This window comes from Pelobates fuscus, chromosome 5, assembly GCF_036172605.1.
Source record: "Pelobates fuscus isolate aPelFus1 chromosome 5, aPelFus1.pri, whole genome shotgun sequence".
NCBI classification, from domain to species: domain Eukaryota; kingdom Metazoa; phylum Chordata; class Amphibia; order Anura; family Pelobatidae; genus Pelobates; species Pelobates fuscus.
Genome location: NC_086321.1, coordinates 18,717,168 through 18,741,862, shown reverse-complemented (window position 1 = coordinate 18,741,862; position 24,695 = coordinate 18,717,168). Strand labels below are relative to the sequence as shown.

General features: G+C 40.8%; 1 protein-coding gene across 4 annotated transcripts in view; it reads left to right on the top strand.

Moving 5' to 3' along the window:
• The window catches only part of CAMK4 (calcium/calmodulin dependent protein kinase IV), a 203,373-nt gene that overhangs the window by 142,686 nt on the left and 35,992 nt on the right, over nucleotides 1-24,695 (top strand). For all 4 annotated transcript variants that reach the window (XM_063453633.1, XM_063453632.1, XM_063453635.1 and 1 more), the window contains 2 exons: nucleotides 16,427-16,509; nucleotides 23,679-23,751. In XM_063453633.1, coding sequence (XP_063309703.1) covers nucleotides 16,427-16,509; nucleotides 23,679-23,751 — 156 coding nt within the window. The remainder of the gene's footprint in view (nucleotides 1-16,426; nucleotides 16,510-23,678; nucleotides 23,752-24,695) is intronic.

Below are 24,695 nucleotides of genomic sequence, written 5' to 3'. Positions count from 1 at the left end.
TTTAGTAGATATACCCTAATGTTCTTATGACAGCAGCCTTTGTTAGCCCCTCCCCTTTTTGTCTTGAGAAGCCTCTGACTTGGTCCCCACATGTAAGCGCGCGCCGGCCCGTGCACGCACATGCACAATGTTGTGTGAATGTATAATGGAAAGTGCACGCGCAGCTGTTCATGCACGCTTGGCTTTTCATGCACATGCTTGCACCTGGTCGCATGTGCAGGAATTAAGCTGTCGAGCTGGTCTGAGGTCTGTAAGGGAGGGAGCGTGCCTGCCACTTCCTTTAGCTCAAGGGAGCTAACGGAAGTAGGAAGGAATCCTCCCTGGCTGTTTGACAGCCAGGGGGAGTTCATTAGTTAATTTATAAAAATGCTAATTTCGCATAGAAATCATCACTTTTATAAACTGGGGTTAAATGAGGATACTCTTTACCTATACTCTTTATCCATAAGGCACTTCAGCAAGCTGAAGTGCTTTTGGGGTGTGAAGTGGTCCTTTAAGCAAATTACACAATCCAGTTCAGTCCTGGCACAGCCAAGGCACACATTAAATTGGAGGGGGAGAATATGTTACACTGTTTCCGTTTCTCCCCCAATCTCTATGCTGTTTGGCAGGTGCAAAGGGGAGAACTTATAACAATTATTAACATGGAGCCAAGATGGAAGCCATCAGTTCTAGGATAGAGATAAATGCCGCAGTGTGGATTTCTCCATTTTATTTTTCAGATTTCGCTAACACATAGGCCTTGATTTGATAAGCTTTTCAAACGATTCAATGCTAGAAAAACTTACCAAATGATTTCTCTACAAAAACTCCCATAGATTTTAATGGTGACTTCTGTTGATAAATAATTTGGAAAGTCTTTTTTTGACAGTATTGAACTATACCGAGTGTGATAAAGCGAAGGCAGAGAGGCTATTTAACCCCAGGGGGAGTATATGTAGTTTGTGTGTTGCACAACACAAAGCTAGGTTTAGTTATGGGCCCCTGGGGTGGAGCATTTGGAGAGAAGGGTGGGCCAATGCTCCACTCCACATTTTAGTGGTTTTCCTGGGAGACATAGATCCAGGCCAGGGTTTTTTGGACTGTCTCCGACCCACTGCTCAGCTGCAGATAATCAGCTGTAGCAGTGGGAATAAACCCCTCCCTGCTAGGCAGGTAAAGGGGGGATTTGCTGGCTTCCTCCCAGGAAGCAGGTAGGAGGGAGGCTGTTCTCTACAGAGATAGAGTCAAGGAGACTAGGCACTGGGAGTGCAGAAAGGGAAGCAGTTAAGGCTGGCTTGGAGCACTGGGAGTGCAAAAGCAAAGCAGTCAAGGCTGGTTTGGAGCACTGTGTAGCGTTACTTACCTTGTCCGGGGGCCGGCCGAGGTCCTCTGTTCCCGGCGCGCTCAGAGCGCCGATGACGGCAGGCGCTGACCGCGGAATGCGGTCACGTGTCCCGTCTAGCTTTGAGAGCGCGCCGCGCGTCACGAGCGCGCTCTTAAAGGGGAAGTGGGAGCCGAAAATCAAAACGGTCTCCCATTGGCCCCTGTCACCCCACACTCCCCATACTCTCACATATTGGGGGCGTGGATATGACAGGGGCCAATCAAGAATAAGTTGAAGGTATTTAAACTTACCTCTCCCTTTACTCCCTGCCCTATCATGGTTTCTGTTTCAGTTCCCTTTAGCGCTTGTTGTGTTCAGTTGTGTTCCTTCGTATTGACCTTGGCTTTCTGACTACGTTATCTCTTTATCCTTATCTGTTCTGTTTGCCGGCTTGCTGTTTACTGTGTACCAGACCCCGGCTAGTCCTAGTTTACGCTGTCTCTCTGTGCCCTTGACCTCGGATCGTTCCTGACTCTGTCTCCTCTCATATACGTCGAGTCCGGCCATTCTAAGGTCCGGTTCCCCTCATCCCCCAATTCCCTAAGCTGTAGGCTGTCTCTGCAGGCTGTGAGCTGCTGTCTGAACTCTCTGTGCTGTGTAGCTGCTCCCCCGCGGATCAGTGAGTAGAGAAAGGGCAGGGGGGGATATGCTGTAAATTCCTATATCTGCCTCTCTCCACACACACTGACCCCTACTGGCCGGCGCTGGTATTGCAAAGTAATCTCTGTTTATACTGAGAAAAATATCTGCATTTGGATTGCGATATTACTGCAATACTGGCAAGGCCAGGCAGCCTCAAATACCATCTATGCCAGTAAAATACCAGTCAGGGTATAGAGAAGGGTGTAAAAAAAAAAAAAAATGCTAAAAAAAAAAAAATTTTTTTTTTTTTTTTTAAATGGGCCTGGGCCTGGAGCTGCAGCTCCATCAGCCCCTATGTTAATCCGGCCCTGATAACCACACACGAGAAGGATTTGGGAATTGTTATAGACAACAATATGCAATGTCAATCTGCAGTTGCTAAGGCCAGTAAGGTTTTGTCATGTATAAATGGGCATAAATTCTCAGGATGAAAATATAATTTTGCCTCTTTATAAATCGCTAGTAAGACCACACCTTGAACACATTGAATATGCTGTGCAATTTTGGGCACCTGTTCTAAAGAAGGATATCATGGCACTAGAAAAAGTGCAGAAAAGAGCTACAAAATTGATAAAAGGAATGGAGCATTTTAGTAACAAAGAAAGGTTAAAAAATTTAAATCTCTTTAGTTTGGAAAAATGGCGCCTCTGAGGGGATATGATAACATTATACAAATATATTCAAACCATTATCTGGAAATCTATTCATAAACGGGGCTATACATAGGACACGAGATCATGCATTTAGGCAGGAAGAAAGGAGATTTCATCTAAGGCAAAGAAAATGTTTTTTTACAGTAAGAGCAATAAGGATATGGAATTCTCTGCCTAAAGAGGTGGTTTTATCAGAGTCCATACAGATGTTTAAACTGCAATTGAATAAATTCTTGCAAAAACATAACATACAGGGATATAATTTCTAATTAGTGATGTAACGGTATGCGGTATAACCGTCCACGACATCCGTTGGTATCTTCAGGAAATCCACAGTCAGAGTAGAAAAGCAAGGCAATATTCCCAATCCTCCCAATAACCGGACGAAACACAGTTTGGGAGTCAACTAACTCGTTTTATTCACAAGCAGCGTATTTATACAGTTCCCCATGCAAGGGGTTTCCACACAGATCATCCAGGGGATTTCTCCCAACATGCATTGTGACTTTCCCAACAGGCATTGCGACACGAGAGGGATACTCCCACTAAAATGGACGATTAAGTGGATTATCCCCTCGTGTAGCAAAACCGACAATTGACTCTAAAATCCATAATTCACATAATATTCGGTACTTTGGAATAATCGAACGTTCGGTAGATAGCTGGGGTCGGAGCGCACACCTTGTGAGAATACCGCTCCGATCCCAGCTGAATTGACCGAACGCCGCACATAATACATTTAAACATGAAAGTTGGTTTAAAAGTACCGAATAAATACGGGACATATAATGTACCGAACGCGGAACTCCCGAACGCTCTGGAAACCCAGCGGGGCTCGGATCATCGAGTAGCCGTTTTCAAGTCCAGGCTCTCGACGACCGAACACCGCTGCAGAGACAAAGGATCCAAGATGGCCGACCGCCGCATGGTCGGTAGTGGATCGACGGCCACCTAGGAGAGCCCTTAATTACCGATTGCAACAATGTTGCAATCGGTTACTTGGTACCACACGACTTGGGAGTGTGTGGTCGACCTGGGGAGCCCGTATTCGTACGGCGAATGGCCAGGATAGCCGTGTTTTCGTCGTATGAATGCTGGTACGCTGGCAGCGTACGGCTGCCAGCGTGCGAACGGCCATAGCACAATACATACACATTTAACGGAACACATCATACAGTCAGCCTACGGACAACCTATACTGCATATAGTCCAGAAGTGGCTAGATTTGCCACAAGTGAGGTAATAGCTGCTTGATCCAAGGATTAATCTGACTGCCATTCTGGGGTCAAGAAGGATTTTTTTTCCTAGTTTGTTGCAAACTTGGAAGCGCTTCAGATTGGGTTTTCTGCTTTATTTTCGATCAACAGCAAATACATATGTGAGGAAGACTGAACTTGATGGACGCAAGTCTCTTTTCAACTATGTAGCTATGTGACTTTCACCACTATAAATTTATGCTGCGCTCTTACAGCTTGGCTCTTTCCTCTGCAAAAGTAAATTACTTCAATACCCTCATAACCACTCTTTCCCGCGAACCCAAGCGACTATTCCACACTTTTAACACTCTTTCTCGCCCTGTTGCTCCTCTACCTCCTACCGACTTACCTGCCACAAACTTTGCAGCTCACTTCACTGACAAGATCTCTACAATCAGGGAAGAGATCTCTCATCTCTCTCTCCCCTTACAATACTTCCCTCTGCTGTTCTATGTTCATTCACACCCGCTACAGTGAGAGGTTTCTTCTCTGCTCCATTCAGGGCCGGCGCGTCCATAAGGCGGCACAGGCGGCCGCCTTAGGGCGCACCGGCTCCGGGGGCGCAAGATTTCAGTGACCGGCAGGAGGGAAGCTCTCCCTCCTGCCGGCCACCATCTCCGCCCCCGGCGCGGCAGTCCTGCGATCAGGCGCGGCGAGGGAGCTCTAACCTCTCTGCTCTGCTCCCTCGCGCGCTGTCTAGTGATGCCGCGGGAGCCGGAATATGACGTCATATTCCGGCTCCCGCGGTATCAGCAGACAGGCAGCGCGCGAGGGAGCAGAGCAGAGAGGTTAGAGCTCCCTTGCCGCGCCTGATCGCAGGACTGCCGCACGCCGCCCAGCAGCCCCACTGGACCCCAGGGAATGATCCACACCAGCTCTCCAGGTAGGGAGGCTGGGTGGATATTATTTATTTATTAAAATAATTTGTGAATGTATGTGATGTGTCTGTGTGTGAGAGTGTCTGTCTGTGTGTGTGAGTGTCTGTGTTAGAGTGTGTGTGTGTGTGTGTGAGTGTCTGTGTTAGAGTGTGTGTGTGTGTGTGTGAGTGTCTGTGAGTGAGTGTGTGAGTGTCTGTGTGAGTGTGTGTGAGTGAGTGTCTGTGTGTATGTGTCTGTGAGTGAGTATGTGTCTCTGTGTGAGAGTGTCTGTGTGTCTGTGAGTGAGTGTGTCTGTGTGTCTGTGAGTGTGTCTGTGTGTGTGAGTGTCTGTGTGTGTGAGTGAGTGTGTGAGTGTCTGTGTGTCTGTGAGTGTGTATGTGTCTCTGTGTGAGTGAGTGTCTGTGTGTCTGTGTGTGAGTGTCTGTGTGTGAGTGTCTGTGTATGAGTGAGTGTGTGTGTGTCTGTGAGTATGTATGTGTCTGTGAGTATGTGTCTCTGTGTGAGTGAGTGTATGTGTGTCTGTGAGTGACTGTGTGTCTGTGAGTGACTGTGTGAGTGAGTGTATGTGTGTCTGTGAGTGACTGTGAGTGTGTGCGTGAGTGAGTGTATGTGTGTCTGTGAGTGACTGTGAGTGTGTGCGTGAGTGAGTGTATGTGTGTCTGTGAGTGATTGTATGAGTGTTGCATGTGAGTTTGTCAGTGTATGTGTGTGTCTGTCAGTGTGTGTTTGTGAGTGTCTGTCAAATCAGTGGGAGTATCTTTGTCATTGAGTCTGTGTGTGACTATCAGTGTGTCTGTCAATGAGTGTCAATCAGTGTGTGTGTGTGTCAGATCAGTGAGTCTCTGTGTTTGTCATTGAGTGTGTGTGACTGTCAGAAGAACACTAAGGGACAGGGAAGGGAGGGGACCAATAATGGACGGGGAGAAGGGCTGGTTAAGAGGCACATAGGTGAAGATGTTATTTTTGAATGGGGGGGGGGGGGGCGGAAAAATACATCTTCGCCTATGTACCCAAAAATCCTTGCACCGGCCCTGGCTCCATTCCTCATGCCCCACCACCTGATCCTTTGATCCTATTCCCTCACATCTCATCCCTACTCTGTCTCCTTCTTTTCTTTGCCTCTCATTAAAATTCTCAATCTCTCCCTCTCATCTAGCATGTTTCCATTACCCTTCAAACACGCGACTGTAACAGCAATTCTAAAAAAGCCCAACCTTGACCCTAACTCCCTATCCAACTACCGCCCTATCTCGCTACTGCCTTTTGCGTCCAAGATCCTTGAAAGACTTGTGTATGTGAGATTGACAAACTTCCTCGAATCCAATTCTCTGCTCGACCCACTTCAGTCTGGTTTCCACGCTAAGCACTCTGTGGAAATGGCACTGACCACAGTATCAAACGATCTACTCGCTGCACAATCTCATGGTCACTACTCTATCCTAGTTGTCCTTGACCTTTCTGCGGCTTTTTATACTGTTGATCATCAACAGCTTCTTCTCATCCTCCATAATATTGGTCTAAAAGGTATTGCTCTTTCCTGGTGCTCCTCCTACCTCACCCAGTGCTATTTTAGTGTTTCTTTCTCTGGCTCTGCCTCTACCTCCCAACCTCTCTCTCAGTGTCCTGCGAGGTTCAGTCCTTGGTCCCCTACTGTTTTTGTTCTATACTGACTTCCTTGGTAAACTCATCAGCTCCTTTGGCTTCTAATATCACTTCTATGCAGATGACACACAAATCTATCTGTTCTTCCCTGATCTCTCCCCCACCCTCTTGACTAGTGTCTCAGACTGCATCTCTGCTATTTCTAACTGAATGGCTGCCCACTTTCTTAACTTGTCCAGAACAGAAATTCTGGTCTTTCCTCCCTCAAGTGTTGCTACTCACATTTCTGTCTCTCTCCTCGTTAATGGTGCTATCATTATCTCCACCACGCAGGCTGACTGCCTAGGTGTTCTCTTTGACTCCGGCCTGTCCTTCACGCCTCATGTTCAGTCTATTGCCAAATCCTGCCACTTCCATCTCAAAAAACATTGCGCACATCCGACCCTACTTAACGCCAGATGCGACTAAGGTGCTGGTCCATTCCACTATCCTCTCTCGCCTTGACTACTGTAATCCGCTTCTCAGTGGTCTTTCATGCTCCCAACTTGCGCCATTACAGTCCATAATGAATGCGGCGGCGAGGCTCATCTTCCTGTCCGCCCACACCTCCCAACCCTCTCCCTTCTGTCAGTCCCTATATTGGCTTCATGTAAGATATAAGGCTCAATTTAAAATTCTGGTTCTTGCTTTCAAATTTCTACATAATGCTTCTCCCACCTATCTATCCTCCCTTATACACAAGTATGTCCTGTCTAGGCCTTTACGCTCTGCTGAAGACTTACGTCTATCTTCTGTCCGTACTCCCACCTCTGATGCTCAGCTTCAAGACTTTTCGAGAGCTGCACCGTTCCTGTGGAACTCACTTCCCTCCTCTGTTAGATGCTCACCCAGTCTCCACTCCTTCAAAAAATCGTTAAAAAAAAAATTCTTCATAAAAGCGTATCAATTAAACTATTAATAGCTCGGGACTGATTACTCTCTTGCAACTGTCACTAGTCTAATACTATCCTTACCTTTTGTGTCATTTTACCCCACTCCTTTTAGCATGTAAGCTCATTGAGCAGGCCCTCAACCCCTCTGTTGCTGTGTGTCTAACTTGTCTGGTTACAACTACATGTCTGTTTGTCCACCCATTGTAAAGCGCTGCGGAATTTGTTGGCGCTATATAAATAATAACATAATAAAAATAATAAACAAGCTTACAGTGACAGTATATATGTGTATTTTTCTGTATCAATACTCTTTTATGGCCTTTAATATTTTTGGATAAACTTTTAAAGTGATTTATTTATATATACAGAAATATACATTAAATGATTTGAAAAACATATCCAGAAATATTACATGGAGGCCTATGCTAGCTCATTGACGGTTTACCTTGTTTTTATGCTTTGTATTTTTTTTTTTTATTCTTTATTTTATTTGTGCATAGCATGAACAATCGCGTTTTCCCTGCCACAATAGCAGTTGCAATCAGTTATGTAAAACATGTTTTAACAATTACATGGCATTGAATAACATTGCACAATTTTTATATATAAGTCAGTATAGGAGGCATGTTAAAGGTTAGTCTTTCTTATATGATTAAACAGTGTGATGAAGCTTGTCACGTATTATATGTAGTGTGTATTAGTAAGTAGTATGCTAGCGCCCTCAGTAACTCGATGGGAGCGGTACTATCAGGTATGTTGCGGATCACAACAATACAGGAAAGTGTGCAGCGCTTGTGATAGGTACACAGGAATATGTATTAGTGGTATATCCACCTTAAATATATGTATAGAACAAGGATAAATACCTTAATAAAATAAGTATCTAAAGAGAATAAATCCTATACATAAAAAACTGAAAAAAATCATAGCATAATTATGCAAGAGAAAGTGGATTTAATATAGCAGTCTATATGGTCCCACTCACATGAGTTGGAGCCTGTTAATAGATAAACTGGCTCAGGTAGAATCACTTAGGGATGAATTTACAATGAAGTCCAAAAGGCTGGAGCTTGATCCTCAGACAATGAGAGGGATAGGATAGGCAAAACACCAATTTAAAAATATAACGAGTATCATTTATTTAAAAAGCATATAAAATCTTACATTCAAAATTCTGTAATGCCAACAACGAGCACAACGCGTTTTGACATCACAATACGTCTTCCTCAGGTGCAATATCGTATACAAGCTCCATACACATTTAAATAGGCAATTTGGCGTGGAAAACTGGTACGTGGAACCCGCCCCCTTTGCCCATAAACCAATCGCATCAGTCCGTTTCACCTGTCACTCCGGACTCTGACGCTGTTACAATCACTTCCGCGTTTATGCGTTCCACCGCTGGTACTTCCGGGTTCGTGTGCATTCCACTTACGGCATTGTGCGTTCCATCTCTTTCAAGTCTGTTTTTCCTTACTATCATTTGTATTTATTATCAACAGTGTCCAAAGCATAATCCTTACATATAAATGATCAAAATAGCTCAAGGAAAGAGGAAAGGGAGGAAAGCATAAAACAATATAATCGATATAAAATACCCAAAGATGGGAACAGTATGTAAATATATATATATATATACTTCCAAAAATTACTAATAACGTGAAATAAAAAAGATATAAAAAAATTATTAAATATAATTGTACATTTTAAAATCTATATTCAAGCCATTAGGAGAGAGGGTTTTCAATTCAAGGATCCATTTCATCTCAGTTTTATTTAAGATCTTTATATGGTTACTCCCTCTCCATGGCTTCAATACCCTCTGTATCCCCATAAAGTGCAATTTTTTTATATCACCATTATGGATTTGATTAATATGTGCTGATACAGAGTGATTAAGAACTCCCTTTTGTCCGTTCCTAAGGTGTTTGCAAATTCTAACTTTCAAAGGTCTGGTCGTACGTCCCACATATTGTAGTCCGCAAACGCATGTCAATAAATAAATTACATTATTTGAGTTACATGTGATGAATTCTTTCACTGTATATTCCTTTTTAGTTTTACTAGAATAACATTTTTCATTTTTTTTATTTATAATTTTACTAGTGTTGCATGCTTTGCAGTTTCCAAAATTGTAGAATCCCTTTAAATCATTACCCTGTACATCTTTGTTTTTTTGAGTTTTTTTTTAAATAAAACTACTAGTTAAGACATTTTTAATATTACTGGCTCCTCTATACACTATTCGTGGTTTCTCTCCCACAAAAGTGAGGAGATCTTCATTTTGTCTCAAAATATGCCAGTGTTTTTTTAAGAATTTTATGAAACCGATGGCTTTGGGAGTTAAAATCTCATATAAAGGAAACTTCTCTTGTACAGTATTCTCTTGTACAGTATTCTCCTTTTGTTTATATCTTAAAAGATCCCCTCTTGGTTTTGTGCAACTTTCTTTAAATTGAGTTTCTACGTGTTCCCTTTCATATCCTTTCTGGTAAAATTGTTTCTTGAGGAAATCAATTGTTCTATAAAAATATTGTCATCAGTACAATTCCGCTTCAACAGCATGAACTGTCCTTTTGGGATATTAGCCATGATTTAAAATGCCAACTGTCATTGTCAATAAAACTATTGACATCGACAGTTTTGAAAAAGGTTTTGGTCTTAATTGTCCCATTCTCTATGAAAATTCTCAAATCCAAAAAATGCACTTCCTGGCAGCTAATCTCTGAGGTAAGTTTAATGCCCCATGTATTATTGTTTAGGAAAAGCAAAAAATCATCCAATGAGGCTCTACTTCCTTTCCATATGAAGAATATGTCATCTATGTGCCGCCTGTATAGGACCAAGTTTGCCTCCCAGTCATGCTGAGCATATATAAAAGATTCTTCCCAATATGTCATAAAAAAATTAGCATAACTGGGGGCGAACTTGGTCCCCATGGCGTACCTCTTCTCTGAATATAGAACTCATTCTCGAACCAAAAAAAGTTATTCTGTAATATGATCTTAATACCATCAACAATAAACTTAATCTGTACATCCTTAAAAGAAATGGCTGCTCTCAAAAAATATTCAACTGCCTCGCAACCCATATGATACTCGATAACCGTATATAGGCTACCTACATCACTGGTTACGAGAATATATCCCTCTAACCAAACAAAATTGTGTAATGTTTGGAGAAGGTTGATGGAATCCTTTTAGTGAGCTCTAGTTTTCAAGACCAGGGATTGATGTCAATGTATTGCGACAAGGGTGACAATAAAGAATCCACCCCTGCCACAATAGGTCTGCCTGGAGGTTGTACTGGGTCCTTATGAATCTTAGGAAGGACATAAATCACCGGAATCATAGCACATTCCTTATTAAGAAATCTGTACTCATCTCTATTCAAAATGCCCAGTTCTGAACCTTGGTCTAAAAACTTGACCAGTTCTTTTTTAATATTTGGTTCAGGGTTGGCCTTTAATTTACCATATGTTTTTTCGTCTTTCAATTGTTTATAGATTTCATCAATATAAAATTCCTTATTCATAATTTTCTGTTTGATAGAAAGTGTGTCTTTTTCAATTCTATCTAGATTCTTACTGATTTTAGCAGACAACTCGTTAAAATCTTTAGTACCAGACAGGGGTTCTAATTTCTCTTTAATATTTTTTATGGCCACATCTAGTTTTTTCAAAGTTAAAGTTCTTTGTTCAACTATAATTCTAATCATGGTGACCGAAAAATTATTCAAGGGCATTATTCCATATGCCAATAAATCTATTATCATCCCTGTCGATAGTTGGAGTTTTATAAAATCTAAGCCCTCTAGGGGTGATTTCTTCCTTCAGATATTTTTCTAGGGTGAAGACCTCCCATTTGATCTTTAATTCCCTACTTAATAATTTCTTTAACTCTTCTCCCATAATATCTAAATCATCACTCTCTTTAACTATAAAGTTGTCATCTGCTAGGATCTGGTTAAATTTATTATTAATTTTCTCAATCCACCCTTTTCTTCTTTCAAATATATCCATAATAATAAAATAATTTTGAGTGAGAACCACATTAAAGTTTTAACAAAGGGGTTTAAATTCGCCCCTTGTTGCAACATCAATAAATGTGATACTTTCCTAGATCTGAATAGATTTATGAGGAAACTGTGTGTTTAAAAATTTCTCTCAAAAGATATCAGAGATCAAAGGATAGAAGAGATATCGGAATTTAATCATACTACCCTCAAACCAAGTTCTACCTTTTTCCCTTACCATCTAAAAAGTCCAAGCATGAAGGCCTTTGAGAAGGCATGCATGATTGACCTCAAAGAGATCAAACCCCTTTCAAAATTCCAACAAAACCTAACATGGGGGGAGAAAAAAGCCCTGGAAGATCTGGCCAAAGATGATAGCATTATCATTAAACCGGCAGACAAGGGGGGAGGGGGGATTGTCATTATGAATAAGGAATTTTATATTGATGAAATCTATAAACAATTGAAAGACAAAAAAACATGTGGTAAATTAAAGGCCAACCCTGAACCAAATATTAAAAAAGAACTGGTCAAGATTTTAGACCAGGGTTCAGAACTGGGCATTTTGAATAGAGATGAGTACAGATTTCTTAATAAGGAATGTGCTATGATTCTGGTGATTTATGTCCTTCCTAAGATTCATAAGGACCCAGTACAACCTCCAGGCAGACCTATTGTGGCAGGGGTGGATTCTTTATTGTCACCCTTGTCGCAATACATTGACACTCTCCTGCAACCCCTGGTCTTGAAAACTAGAGCTCACTTAAAGGATTCCATCAACCTTCTCCAAACATTACACAATTTTGTTTGGTTAGAGGGATATATTCTCGTAACCAGTGATGTAGGTAGCCTATATACGGTTATCAAGCATCATATGGGTTGCGAGGCAGTTGACATTTTTTTGAGAGCAGCCAATTCTTTTAAGGATGGACAGATTAAGTTTATTGTTGATGGTATTAAGATCATATTACAGAATAACTTTTTTTGGTTCGAGAATGAGTTCTATATTCAGAGAAGAGGTACCGCCATGGGGACGAAGTTCGCCCCCAGATATGCTTATTTATTTATGGCATATTGGGAAGAATCTTTTATATATGCTCAGCATGACTGGTAGACAAACTTGGTCCTATACAGGCGATACATAGATGACATATTCTTCATATGGAAAGGAAGTAGAGCCTCATTGGATGATTTTTTTGCTTTTCCTAAACAATAATACATGGGGCATTTAACTTACTTCAGAGATTAGCTCCCAGGAAGTGCAGTTTTTGGATTTGAGAATTTTCATAGAGAATGAGACAATTAAGACCAAAACCTTTTTCAAAACTGTCGATGTTAATAGTTTTATTGACAATGACAGTTGCCATTTTAAATCATGGCTTTCTAATATCCCAAAAGGACAGTTCATGCAGTTGAAGCGGAATTGTACTGATGACAATATTTTTATAGAACAATCTGATATCCTCAAGAAACAATTTTACCTTTCTGGAAACTCAATTTAAAGAAATTTGCACAAAACCAAGAGGGGATCTTTTAAGATATAAACAAAAGGAGAATACTGTACAAGAGAATCAAGTTTCCTTTATATGTGATTTTAACTCCCAAAGCCATCGGTTTCATAAAATTCTTTAAAAAACACTGGCATATTTTGAGACAAAATGAAGATCTCCTCACTTTTGTGGGAGAGAAACCACGAATAGTGTATAGAGGAGCCAGTAATCTTAAAAATGTCTTAACTAGTAGTTTTATTTAAAAAAAACTCTCAAAAAAACAAAGATGTACAGGGTAATGATTTAAATGGATTCTACAATTGTGGAAACTGCAAAGCATGCAACACTAGTAAAATTATAAATAAAAAAACTGAAAAATTTTATTCTAATAAAACTAAAAAGGAATATACAGTGAAATAATTCATCACATGTAACTCAAATAATGTCATTTATTTATTGACATGCATTTGCGGACTACAATATGTGGGACGTACGACCAGACCTTTGAAAGTTAGAATTTGCGAACACCTTAGGAACGCACAAAAGGGAGTTCTTAATCACTCTGTATCAGCACATATTAATCAAATCCATAATGGTGATATTAAAAATTTGCACTTTATGGGGATACAGAGGGTATTGAAGCCATGGAGAGGGGGTGACCATATAAAGATCTTAAATAAAACTGTGATGAAATGGATCCTTGAATTGAAAACCCTCTCTCCTAATGGCTTGAATATAGATTTTAAAATGTACAATTATATTTAATATTTTTTTTATATCTTTTTTTATATCACGTTATTAGTAATTTTTGGAAGTTTAATATGTTTATATTCTTTTTATATATATATTTTTTTTACATACTGTTCCCATCTTTGGGTATTTTATATAGATTTTTTTATGCTTTCCTCCCTTTCCTCTTTCCTTGAGCTATTTTGATCATTTATATGTAAGGATTATGCTTTGAACACTGTTGATAATAAATACAAATGATAGTAAGGAAAAACGGACTTGAAAGAGATGGAACGCATCAATGCTGTAAGTGGAATGCACACGAACCCGGAAGTACCAGCGGTGGAACGCATAAACGCGGAAGTGACTGTAACAGCGTCAGAGTCCGGAGTGACAGATGAAACAGACTGACGCAATTGGTTTATGGGCAAAGGGGGCGGGTTCCACGTACCCGTTTTCCGCGCCAAATTGCCTATTTAAATGTGTATGGAGCTTGTATACGATATTGCACCTGAGGAAGACGTATTGTGATGTCGAAACGCGTTGTGCTCGTTGTTGGCATTACAGAATTTTGAATGTAAGATTTTATATGCTTTTTAAATAAATGATACTCTTGTTATATTTCTAAATTGGTGTTCTGCCTATCCTATCCCTCTCATAATCTGAGGATCAAGCTCCAGCCTTTTGGACCTCATTGGAAATTCATCCCTAAGTGATTCTACCTGAGCCAATTTATCTATTAACAGGCTCCAAATCATGTGAGTGGGACCATATAGACTGCTATATTAAATCCACTTTCTATTGCAGAATTATGCTATGATTTTTTCAGTTTTTTATGTATAGGATTTATTCTCATAGATACTTATTTTATTACGGTATTTATCCTTATTCTATACATATATTTAAGGTGGATATACCACTTATACATATTCCTGTGTACCTATCACAAGCGCTGCACACTTTCCTGTATTGTTGTGTTATGTCATTTGTGGGACTTTGGTGATTAAATCCCACTAGTGAGTTTCAGCAGCTGTTTTTTAGCGCCACAAACTACACCTTCTGTTTGTTTTTTATGTTGCGGATCACACCCGAGAGAAGAGAGTGGAGCCCAAGGCAGAGGGCAACACCCCATCAGGTTGTAGTATGTCACTGATCAGGCTGCTTTACTGCAATTCACAGTAGCATGAGTAAGGTGCTAAATGCTTGGCCCGGAACATTAAAACAGTGTGAGATTAATTATATGGGAACAGCAGATCAGCATGCATTGACCGTCGGGAGGGTTGTGTTGTAGCTCAGGAATACCTTTGTGAGCTGCTAAAACGTGCCAGGCCAAGTGTGCACCGATCAAAGTTGCTTGTGCTACAAGCACGTATTTGTTTTTAATATTATAGATGTACATTTTCTATTAACTTCACTCAATAAATAATATTTAACCCCTTAAGGACACATGACATGTGTGACATGTCATGATTCCCTTTTATTCCAGAAGTTTGGTCTTTAAGGGGTTAATATAGAGGATAAGTAAACATAATATTACAAATTGTGAAGTTATGGTAGAATTGTTACATTTCATACAGGGAATCTAGGAAAATCAAACAAAAAGTGCATTGTAGCAAACAAAGAAAAAATGTTGTTATAATAATTCAGAAAAAGTAGCTAAATTGATTTTTCCTGCCTCATGCACATTCCAGCAGATTTATGTTTCCTTGAAGGGAAAATGAAATTGAACAATATTTTATTCCTATAACTGTGTATGTGTGTACCACTGACTAGTTCTCTTTGCTAGGAGCTATCCGCATGTAATTGGGTTTATACAGTTGATAAAATAATCCACGTGACATGTGTTTTTGAAGTTATGAGTTTGTTTATATCACACTGGATGAATTATTTAAGAACATGTTAAGTCTGCTGACATCTGAAACCATACCCAGACATTGGCAAGGGATTTATTTATATTTCATAAGTAATGCCGCTTTAGCTGTAATCACATTTTTAAAAAAAAATATGTTCCATACTGATCTACACTTATTTTGCATGTGAAATAAAACCATGAATATTAATATGGATTTAATTTTGCATAAACAATATTTTATTTATTTAAAACATGATGAAAATGTATTGCCTGATTTGATCTGTGTTTGTCAAAACCTTTTGAATTAAAATCTCAAATTTATTAAAAAATAAAAATGACAATAATATTCACCCCAATCTGCCAGAAAGCAGTTTCATTCACATTTTATGAGAACATAAAAATAAATATATGTGACTGTCTCTGTTCATCTACCGTAAAGGTTTTATTCGAAGGATCCAACTATTATTGTTTAAAAATATCCATGCAATATTGTACAGCATTGTTTGAAAATGTTGGGCCTTGGATGGTACTATTTATTAACCAATAGCAGCCAACAGTCCTGATTTCAGCAGGACTGCTCTACTTCATGATGCACTGTAATTCAGTTTTAGATTGGCACCAGTAAATAGGATTGATCTAAAATTGAACAAGTTGGCTCATTTCTCCTATTTAGTAAGACAGTGCCGTGGGTATGTTAAGGCATGGCACAATTTATGTCACTGACATACCCCCCAAATTAGACCTGCATCCTTACCTGACACCACCTAACTCACTATGCTGCTTCATAGATGACAGGTATGCTAATAATGCTATTAACCATCTAAAGTAGTTCAAGATTGGGGTAAAAATGTACAAAAGAAAATGCCGGCATGGTTAATAAATACATGGGTCAAGTGCACAAGTTAAATTAAACATTTAAAGTAATTAGTCTATACATTTCTTTAAGCACATAGAGATGCTCTCTTAGTCAAATGAATACTTCTACAGCAGACGGTTTTCTTTTCATTTGCAGATCAAATTGAAGGAAATATTTGAAACTCCGACAGAAATTAGCCTCGTCCTCGAACTTGTGACTGGAGGCGAACTGTTTGACAGGTGAGAGATGTGTAAATTATACAGGGAGTGCAGAATTATTAGGCAAATGAGTATTTTGACCACATCATCCTCTTTATGCATGTTGTCTTACTCCAAGCTGTATAGGCTCGAAAGCCTACTACCAATTAAGCATATTAGGTGATGTGCATCTCTGTAATGAGAAGGGGTGTGGTCTAATGACATCAACACCCTATATCAGGTGTGCATAATTATTAGGCAACTTCCTTTCCTTTGGCAAAATGGGTCAAAAGAAGGACTTGACAGGCTCAGAAAAGTGAGATATCTTGCAGAGGGATGCAGCACTATTAAAATTGCAAAGCTTCTGAAGCGTGATCATCGAACAATCAAGCGTTTCATTCAAAATAGTCAACAGGGTCGCAAGAAGCGTGTGGAAAAACCAAGGCGCAAAATAACTGCCCATGAACTGAGAAAAGTCAAGCGTGCAGCTGCCAAGATGCCACTTGCCACTAGTTTGGCCATATTTCAGAGCTGCAACATCACTGGAGTGCCCAAAAGCACAAGGTGTGCGATACTCAGAGACATGGCCAAGGTAAGAAAGGCTGAAAGACGACCACCCCTGAACAAGACACACAAGCTGAAACGTCAAGACTGGGCCAAGAAATATCTCAAGACTGATTTTTCTAAGGTTTTATGGACTGATGAAATGAGAGTGAGTCTTGATGGGCCAGATGGATGGGCCCGTGGCTGGATTGGTAAAGGGCAGAGAGCTCCAGTCCGACTCAGACGCCAGCAAGGTGGAGGTGGAGTACTGGTTTGGGCTGGTATCATCAAAGATGAGCTTGTGGGGCCTTTTCGGGTTGAGGATGGAGTCAAGCTCACTCCCAGTCCTACTGCCAGTTTCTGGAAGACACCTTCTTCAGGCAGTGGTACAGGAAGAAGTCTGCATCCTTCAAGAAAAACATGATTTTCATGCAGGACAATGTTCCATCACACGCGTCCAAGTACTCCACAGCGTGGCTGGCAAGAAAGGGTATAAAAGAAGAAAATCTAATGACATGGCCTCCTTGTTCACCTGATCTGAACCCCATTGAGAACCTGTGGTCCATCATCAAATGTGAGATTTACAAGGAGGGAAAACAGTACACCTCTCTGAACAGTGTCTGGGAGGCTGTGGTTGCTTCTGCACGCAATGTTGATGGTGAACAGATCAAAACACTGACAGAATCCATGGATGGCAGGCTTTTGAGTGTCCTTGCAAAGAAAGGTGGCTATATTGGTCACTGATTTGTTTTTGTTTTGTTTTTGAATGTCAGAAATGTATATTTGTGAAAGTTGAGATGTTATATTGGTTTCACTGGTAAAAATAAATAATTGAAATGGGTATATATTTGGTTTTTGTTAAGTTGCCTAATAATTATGCACAGTAATAGTCACCTGCACACACAGATATCCCCCTAAAATAGCTAAAACTAAAAACAAACTAAAAAACTACTTCCAAAAATATTCAGCTTTGATATTAAGTTTTTTGGGTTCATTGAGAACATGGTTGTTGTTCAATAATAAAATTAATCCTCAAAAATACAACTTGCCTAATAATTCTGCACTCCCTGTAGAACATAGCTTACCACCTATGACATCCCCTATGGTACACTGAGTATCGAGTTTTATATGATATATATTATCCTTGTATAGAAAAAATAGATTTGGTCATTTTCTTTCTCTGATAAATGTAGATTTTCTGGAATTCATTATTTAGTGTCACCTCTCCCTGCCATGTGAGGGGTAAGTGTAGGTAGAGGAGGAGGAGGAGGGGGAAGGTTGAAGATGAAGTCATCGAAGTGGGAGTTATAAAGTCAAAGAAAGGGACAGGAGATGGGGGGGAGGGGAGGCTGAGGGAAAAGGTTGAGTATATTAGAAAGTGACGTGAGGGAAGGTTTGAGAGCTAGTCCGCCTGCCTAGAGCGTGTGGCTTCCCCCCCGTTGGGGTCAGGTTATGTAGCGGCGGGGCCATTTAGCATGGATTAGTTGCCTAGGAGCGGTATTGGAGTAGTCTACTCCCCGTATGAGTTTCTTAAAGGAGTTTAGGCTTTCTTTTTGTGAGGTAGACTAAATAAAGTGCTGGTACTGGATCGGAGGTTATAGGAGGTGGGAACAGCTGGGGAGAACATTCTGCTCAGGTAGGGTGGGAGCTTTCCAGAAAAGCTCTTAAACACAAGGCTGGAAAGATGAAGGATGCTTCTGGATTCCAACATCAGCCCGTTTAGCTCTTTTAGCATGTCACAATGGTGGGTCCTGTAATTACAATGTAGCACAAATCAGCAGAACGAGTTATACAATGCATTGAGTTTATTAAGGTGGGTTTGCGGTGCAGGTGCATATACAACATCCCCATAATCAATGATTAGCATCAGCATTTGCTGTACAATCTTTTCCTGTACTGTAGGGCTTAGGCAGGATTTGTCTCTGTACAGGGCACCTAGTTTTGGATAAAGTTTAGATGCAAGCTTTTCTATGTGCAGGCCAAAAGATCAAGCCGAGAATGGAACCTTGGAGAACACCACACGTGCCTGGGAGAGGGAGGGAGTCGCTGTCAGAACGGGACACATATTGTGAGCGATCCGATACATATGATCGAAACCATGTTAGCGTACGATCACCAATACCTGAGTTTTTTAGTTTGTGCAGTAGAATATTGTGGTTTACTGTGTCAAAGGCCTTTGCAGAAGACTTTAAAGAAAACACATTTTTAAAATTATTTACAATAATCCATTCATTCCAAACTCATTGTATACGTGTGTTGGTGTAATTTTGCAATGGTTTAAAATGGTTTACAAATGAAATGTTAAAAAAAAGACACCCTCACTTACCAACCCCTCTACTCCAGTGACAGAATTTTCACCCAGTGCAGAAATAGTATTGTGTGTAACTCCAGTCAGTCCTTCTCTCTGACAGCCACAAGAGGCAGTCTTAACCCTGCAAGGTAATTATGATCATGGGACATGGGCACGTAGACCACTTCAATGAGATGACATGTTCTATGTGACTATATGTTAGTTTAATAGATCTGAGGATATTGATTCCTGTCTGAGTACATGCACTGTATGTTTCCATTTTATATTGGGGGCTAATATCCATTGTCAGATGTAATTGGTACCATTGAACATCTTTGCACACAGTGCGATCAATGCACATTTGCTGCCTCTGTAATATATCTCCGGCTCGGGTGGTAATACAGAAGCTTTGTAGCTGGATAGGAAAACATTCTGAATATGAGCTACGGTGACATTAGTATTCAGTATTCCATCCTGCTTGAATCATTTATTATTATTATTATTATTATGTATTATTTATTTAGCGCCAGCACATTCTGTAGCGCTGTACACTGTTTTATAGAATTATACTTTGATATTTACTATAAACATTTAATATAGAATGCAATATATTGATGGTATTTTTAGGACCGCTATCAGTTGATGCATACAGTGCGTGTCTTACCATTAGGATGTATAGGGCAGATGCTGTGTACACTGTGCTCTGTGTTAAAGCCACACTGTCATGGCTGAATCCATTTTTTTTAACCCCTGTCCAAACTCAACTACATTTATTTGCCCCCTAGTCACCCCCAAATGCCCCTAACACCCCATATTACCTATTTTTAATCTTCATTTTGTGCCCAAACCTTGGTCCTGGGTGCTGCCATCTTTGGGTGTGGGTGTAGGTAGATGAAATCTCTGTGGGACACATCATCTGCCCACACTAGTTAGCGCTGTGAAAAAAAACAGTTAAACACTTGGGCATTCGCTATTGTCTGAAAATCAGGCGGGAATTTCGTCTATTCAGTTATCCGTCAGATAGACAAAGGAATGAATACTGTAGAAATTTAAGACAAACAAACAAATACCATCAGTGTTCGTTTGTTCGTTCAGTTTATTACAAGGAGGGAGCTTCCGGCTCGCAGCTCCCTCCTGTAAAATGTAAAGATAGAAATGGCAGGGAGCAGTGCTCTTCGCCAGTTCCTAAGCCCACCATGTCCTTCCTCACTCTATGACCCCCGTATTAGCATAAGGGAGATTGAAATCTCTCATATGCCCTTACTCGCTATACCGCGAGTAGGGGCATGTCTACTAAACAGTGAGCAGCCTGTGGCTGCTTACTGTTGTAAAAAAAAAAAAGCCCCCCTCCCACCTCCAACACATGGCCCCATGGTGGGGCATCTATTAACTAGGGGGACTAGGGGGACTAGGGGGACATAGTGTCCTGACAGGTAAGTCTCTACATTTACCTGTCACAGCACTCTAATTGGTTGGTTTGAAATCCACCAATCAGAGTGCTCTGTGTCATTTTACACAGCGTGGGAAAGTTCTTTGGAATTTTCCTACACCCCCACCCCTGAGCGGCGGGTGGGGGCCCTAAATACCAATGGGGGGGACCTATTGTCCTCCTCCCGGCCCCCACCCCTGAGCGATGGGTGGGGGCCCTAAATACCAATAGGGCGGGTCTATTGTCCTCCCCCCCGGCCCCCACCCCTGAGCGGCGGGTGGGGGCCCTAAATACCAATAGGGGGGGACCTATTGTCCTCCACCCCGGCCCCCACCCCTGAGCGGCGGGTAGGGCCCTAAACAAAATGTTTCCCCCCCAGGTGACAAACCCCTAGTCACCCTCTCCCCCCCTAAAAAAATTATCCCCCTACCTACCCCCCTCACCCTAAAAATAATGAGGGGGGACATTTAACTAAGCTGTAAAAAAATAAATAACTTACCATTCAATGTTTTTTTTCTTCTAAAATCTTCTTTTTTCCGCCCCAAAAAAGGTCAAATAAATATCCATAATAACCGACGCAATAAAAAAAAAAAAACGAGCACTAAAAAAAAATAATCCATCTTCACCCGGTGATGGCTCCGCGCAGACTGAGCTCTGCAGGGTGGGGGAAGACTTATAAAGCCTTGCCCTGCCCTGCAATTAGGCTCAGAGCACTCTGGTGGGTTTAAGCCATCCAATCAGAATGCTCTGACAGGTAAATGAAGAGACTGACAGGTAAGTCTCTACATTTACCTGTCACAGCACTCTGATTGGTTGGTTTGAAATCCACCAATCAGAGTGCTCTGTGCCATTTTACACAGCGTGGGAACGTTCTTTGGAATTTTCCCACGCTGTGTAATTTGACTCAGAACTCTCTGATTGGTTACTTAATCCACCAATCAGAGTGTTGGATTTCAAACCAACCAATCAGAGTGCTGTGACAGGTAAATGTAGAGACTTACCTGTCAGTCTCTTCATTTACTTGTCAGAGAATTCTGATTGGATGGCTTAAACCCATAATAAGGTTGAAAGTCTAATAATAATAAGGTTGAAAGTCTACAGGATTAGATTCCAAGTATAGCCTTCCTATTAGTTTGGGATTTAATATTATCTTCCATATAAACGGGATAAGCTCTAAGGCAAATCAGCGGCTATTGCTGAAACTACAGAGCATGACTTAGAAAACCTCCACAGAAATGAAAACATGATATAAAGTAACACCAGGGCTCGGAGGAACAACACAGAAGACAGAATTCTGGATCATTGTCTTTGGAATTCATTCAGCTTAATCATCTGTGTTCCATTTACAAATCCTTTCTAATTCCTACAATCCTGCCGTGTATAACATAAATACAGTTTAATATTCTAGTAATACCAGCTGTATTTAAACCATGGTGTTAATTCTCCCCGTGACAATTTCATATTTATATACTAAATGTCAGTCCTTCTGAATAATATACACAAAACTACATAAATCTCTCAAAAATGTCAGGTGCACATTATAATTTATAAATCGCCAGCATGTACTCTAGTAGTTTGCAATTTTATCACGGGTATAAAAAGGAAAAGATTTGGGTTATAAAAACTAGGCTTGGAAATCTGTTTTGGTCGAACTGCAATTCGGCAGAATTTTTTGAACAGCTTTTCTATGTGTACGTATAATTGGGCGATGAAGGGTATGCTTCTGCATAGTTGAAAACAGGATGTCAGGTCTATTTATTTGTATCTAGTTCAGGTGCCTGGTCTTACCTGTTTTTGTGGATCTCTGACGGCGCCCTTTTAATTTCATTTATTGACAGCTGTGAGCTTTTTCGGACGGCTATGTCCGTGCAGCACCGCATATCGTAGTTACATGGTCTTGAAAAAGTGCTATGTTTGCACAAAATGCGTAGACTAGTGGCAGCTACACTATGGGAGCATTTATTGCATTGCAATTGTATGGAATTTTCATAACAAATTTATTGAATAAAGATTGGAATAGTTTTAAAATACACAGCATTGGGTACAATTTTGTACGGAGAGGCCGAATGTTCTTCTTGTTTTTCTTCTTTTGCAAGAAGCCTTTGTAAAATGGATAGTGTGCCCTGACCCCTTCCCTAAAATTTTAAATCTGTCTGCAGAGACGCAGGGTTTCTCAAAGTAAAAAAGGGTTCAAGGGGTACTATAGTCACAAGAACAACTACAATTTATTGGTGAGTATAGCCTGTCACTGCAAACATCTTCATGTAAACACTGGCTTTTCAGAGAAAAGGCAGTGTTTACATTGCTACCTAGGGAAACCTCCAGTGGCAGCCACTCAGACAGCCAAGAGAAGTGCTTCCTGGGTCAGTGCTGCACAATGTTGGAGTTGCTGACCTTTCCCCATTGAGATACATTGATCATCCTATGGAAAATCATTGGAGATCATTGATTCTGATAATGTCAGCCAAGGAGGCGGACTGGGGGCAGGGCCAGCACCGGCAGATCCGCGCACAAATGGAATAAAGGAGAGTTTTAACATTTTTTTAAGGGGTGCAAGAGGGGGGACAACCTAAATCGTTTTTTTTTTTTAACATTTGTATTCCTGACCTTATAGTATTTCTTTAAAGAACCAAGAACTGATAGATTATATATGATACAGATTTCTATGGGGGAGATATATGGCAATATCAAAATATTCACCAACTTTGCAGTTTAATCTATTTTCATTGTAACAACGCATTTTGTAACCAATCAGGATTTTTTATCAATTAACGGACTCTCTGGTTCAGTTCATCTGATGCTAAGTCTGTATGAATAAAGTAAACACCATACTGATACATCCAGTTTAGCTCATTGGTTTCCTTTAGGTTTTAAATTAAAATGTTGTTCTAACGGTGTCAACGAGTTGTTTTGTTAATTATGTGATAATGTTTGGGCTTTGTTTTGCAGGATTGTGGAGAAAGGTTATTACAGCGAGCGAGATGCAGCTGACGCAGTGAAACAGGTCCTGGAGGCAGTTTCAGTGAGTATTTCAATATCAGATACCGTACTTTGTTACATTAAGTGTGTGTAAACTTTAATCATCAATTTGCTAAAAACTAAAAAAAAAATTATCTTCTGCCAAGGTTAAAGGAACACTCCATTGATGATGATGTGTTTTTTTTTTTTTTTTTTTTTTTAATAATAATCTAGCAGAAATACCCCCTCAAAAAATATTCCTGTATTTCTTTCTGCAGGGTTTCTTTAGGGGTATATGAAAAAAAAAAACTGCTTGCAAAAGCTGCAGATCCGCTGTCTGCAGCCCAGGGCTATATTTGACGCAAAGCTAACAAGACATTTGCCTTGGACGGCACTTTCCAATTTGCCCCTAAATGCCCAGGCAAATGGCTTGTTAGCCTCGTTTTAAGGGGGCCCTGAGCTGGCTGGCCGACCGGCCAGCTTTGGGTCCCCCTGGGGAGGGCGGCGAGGGAGCTCTGGTCTGTGAGTGCTCCCTGCTCAGCTCCGCACCAATGCAAACAGGCAGGCTAGCAAAGCAGGAAGTGAGGGAGCTGAGCTCTCACTGCTCAACTCCCTCGCACGCAGCAGAGTAATCCCGGGAGCTGGAGTGACGTCATATTCCAGCTCCCGGGATTACTCTGCCGCGCGTGAGGGAGCTGAGCAGGGAGAATGCGTAAGACCAGTGAGAAGCAGATTGCAGTAGTCCAGGCAGGAGGTGATGGCAGCATGGATCAGCACCTTAGCGGCCGAGGACCAGCTGCTCCACCACTATAGTGTCAGGAGTAGATGTTCGTATTCCTCAACTATAGTATTTCTTTAAGGATTTTTGTGACCAATGGAAGATTGTTCTTTTATGAAATGATCATGTACAGATATAGTGCAATGATATCATTGAAAATATACTCGAACACGTTGAAAAATGCTGGTTTCACTTTGATCTCACCGCAGGTTTATTAATGCTTTGCTACA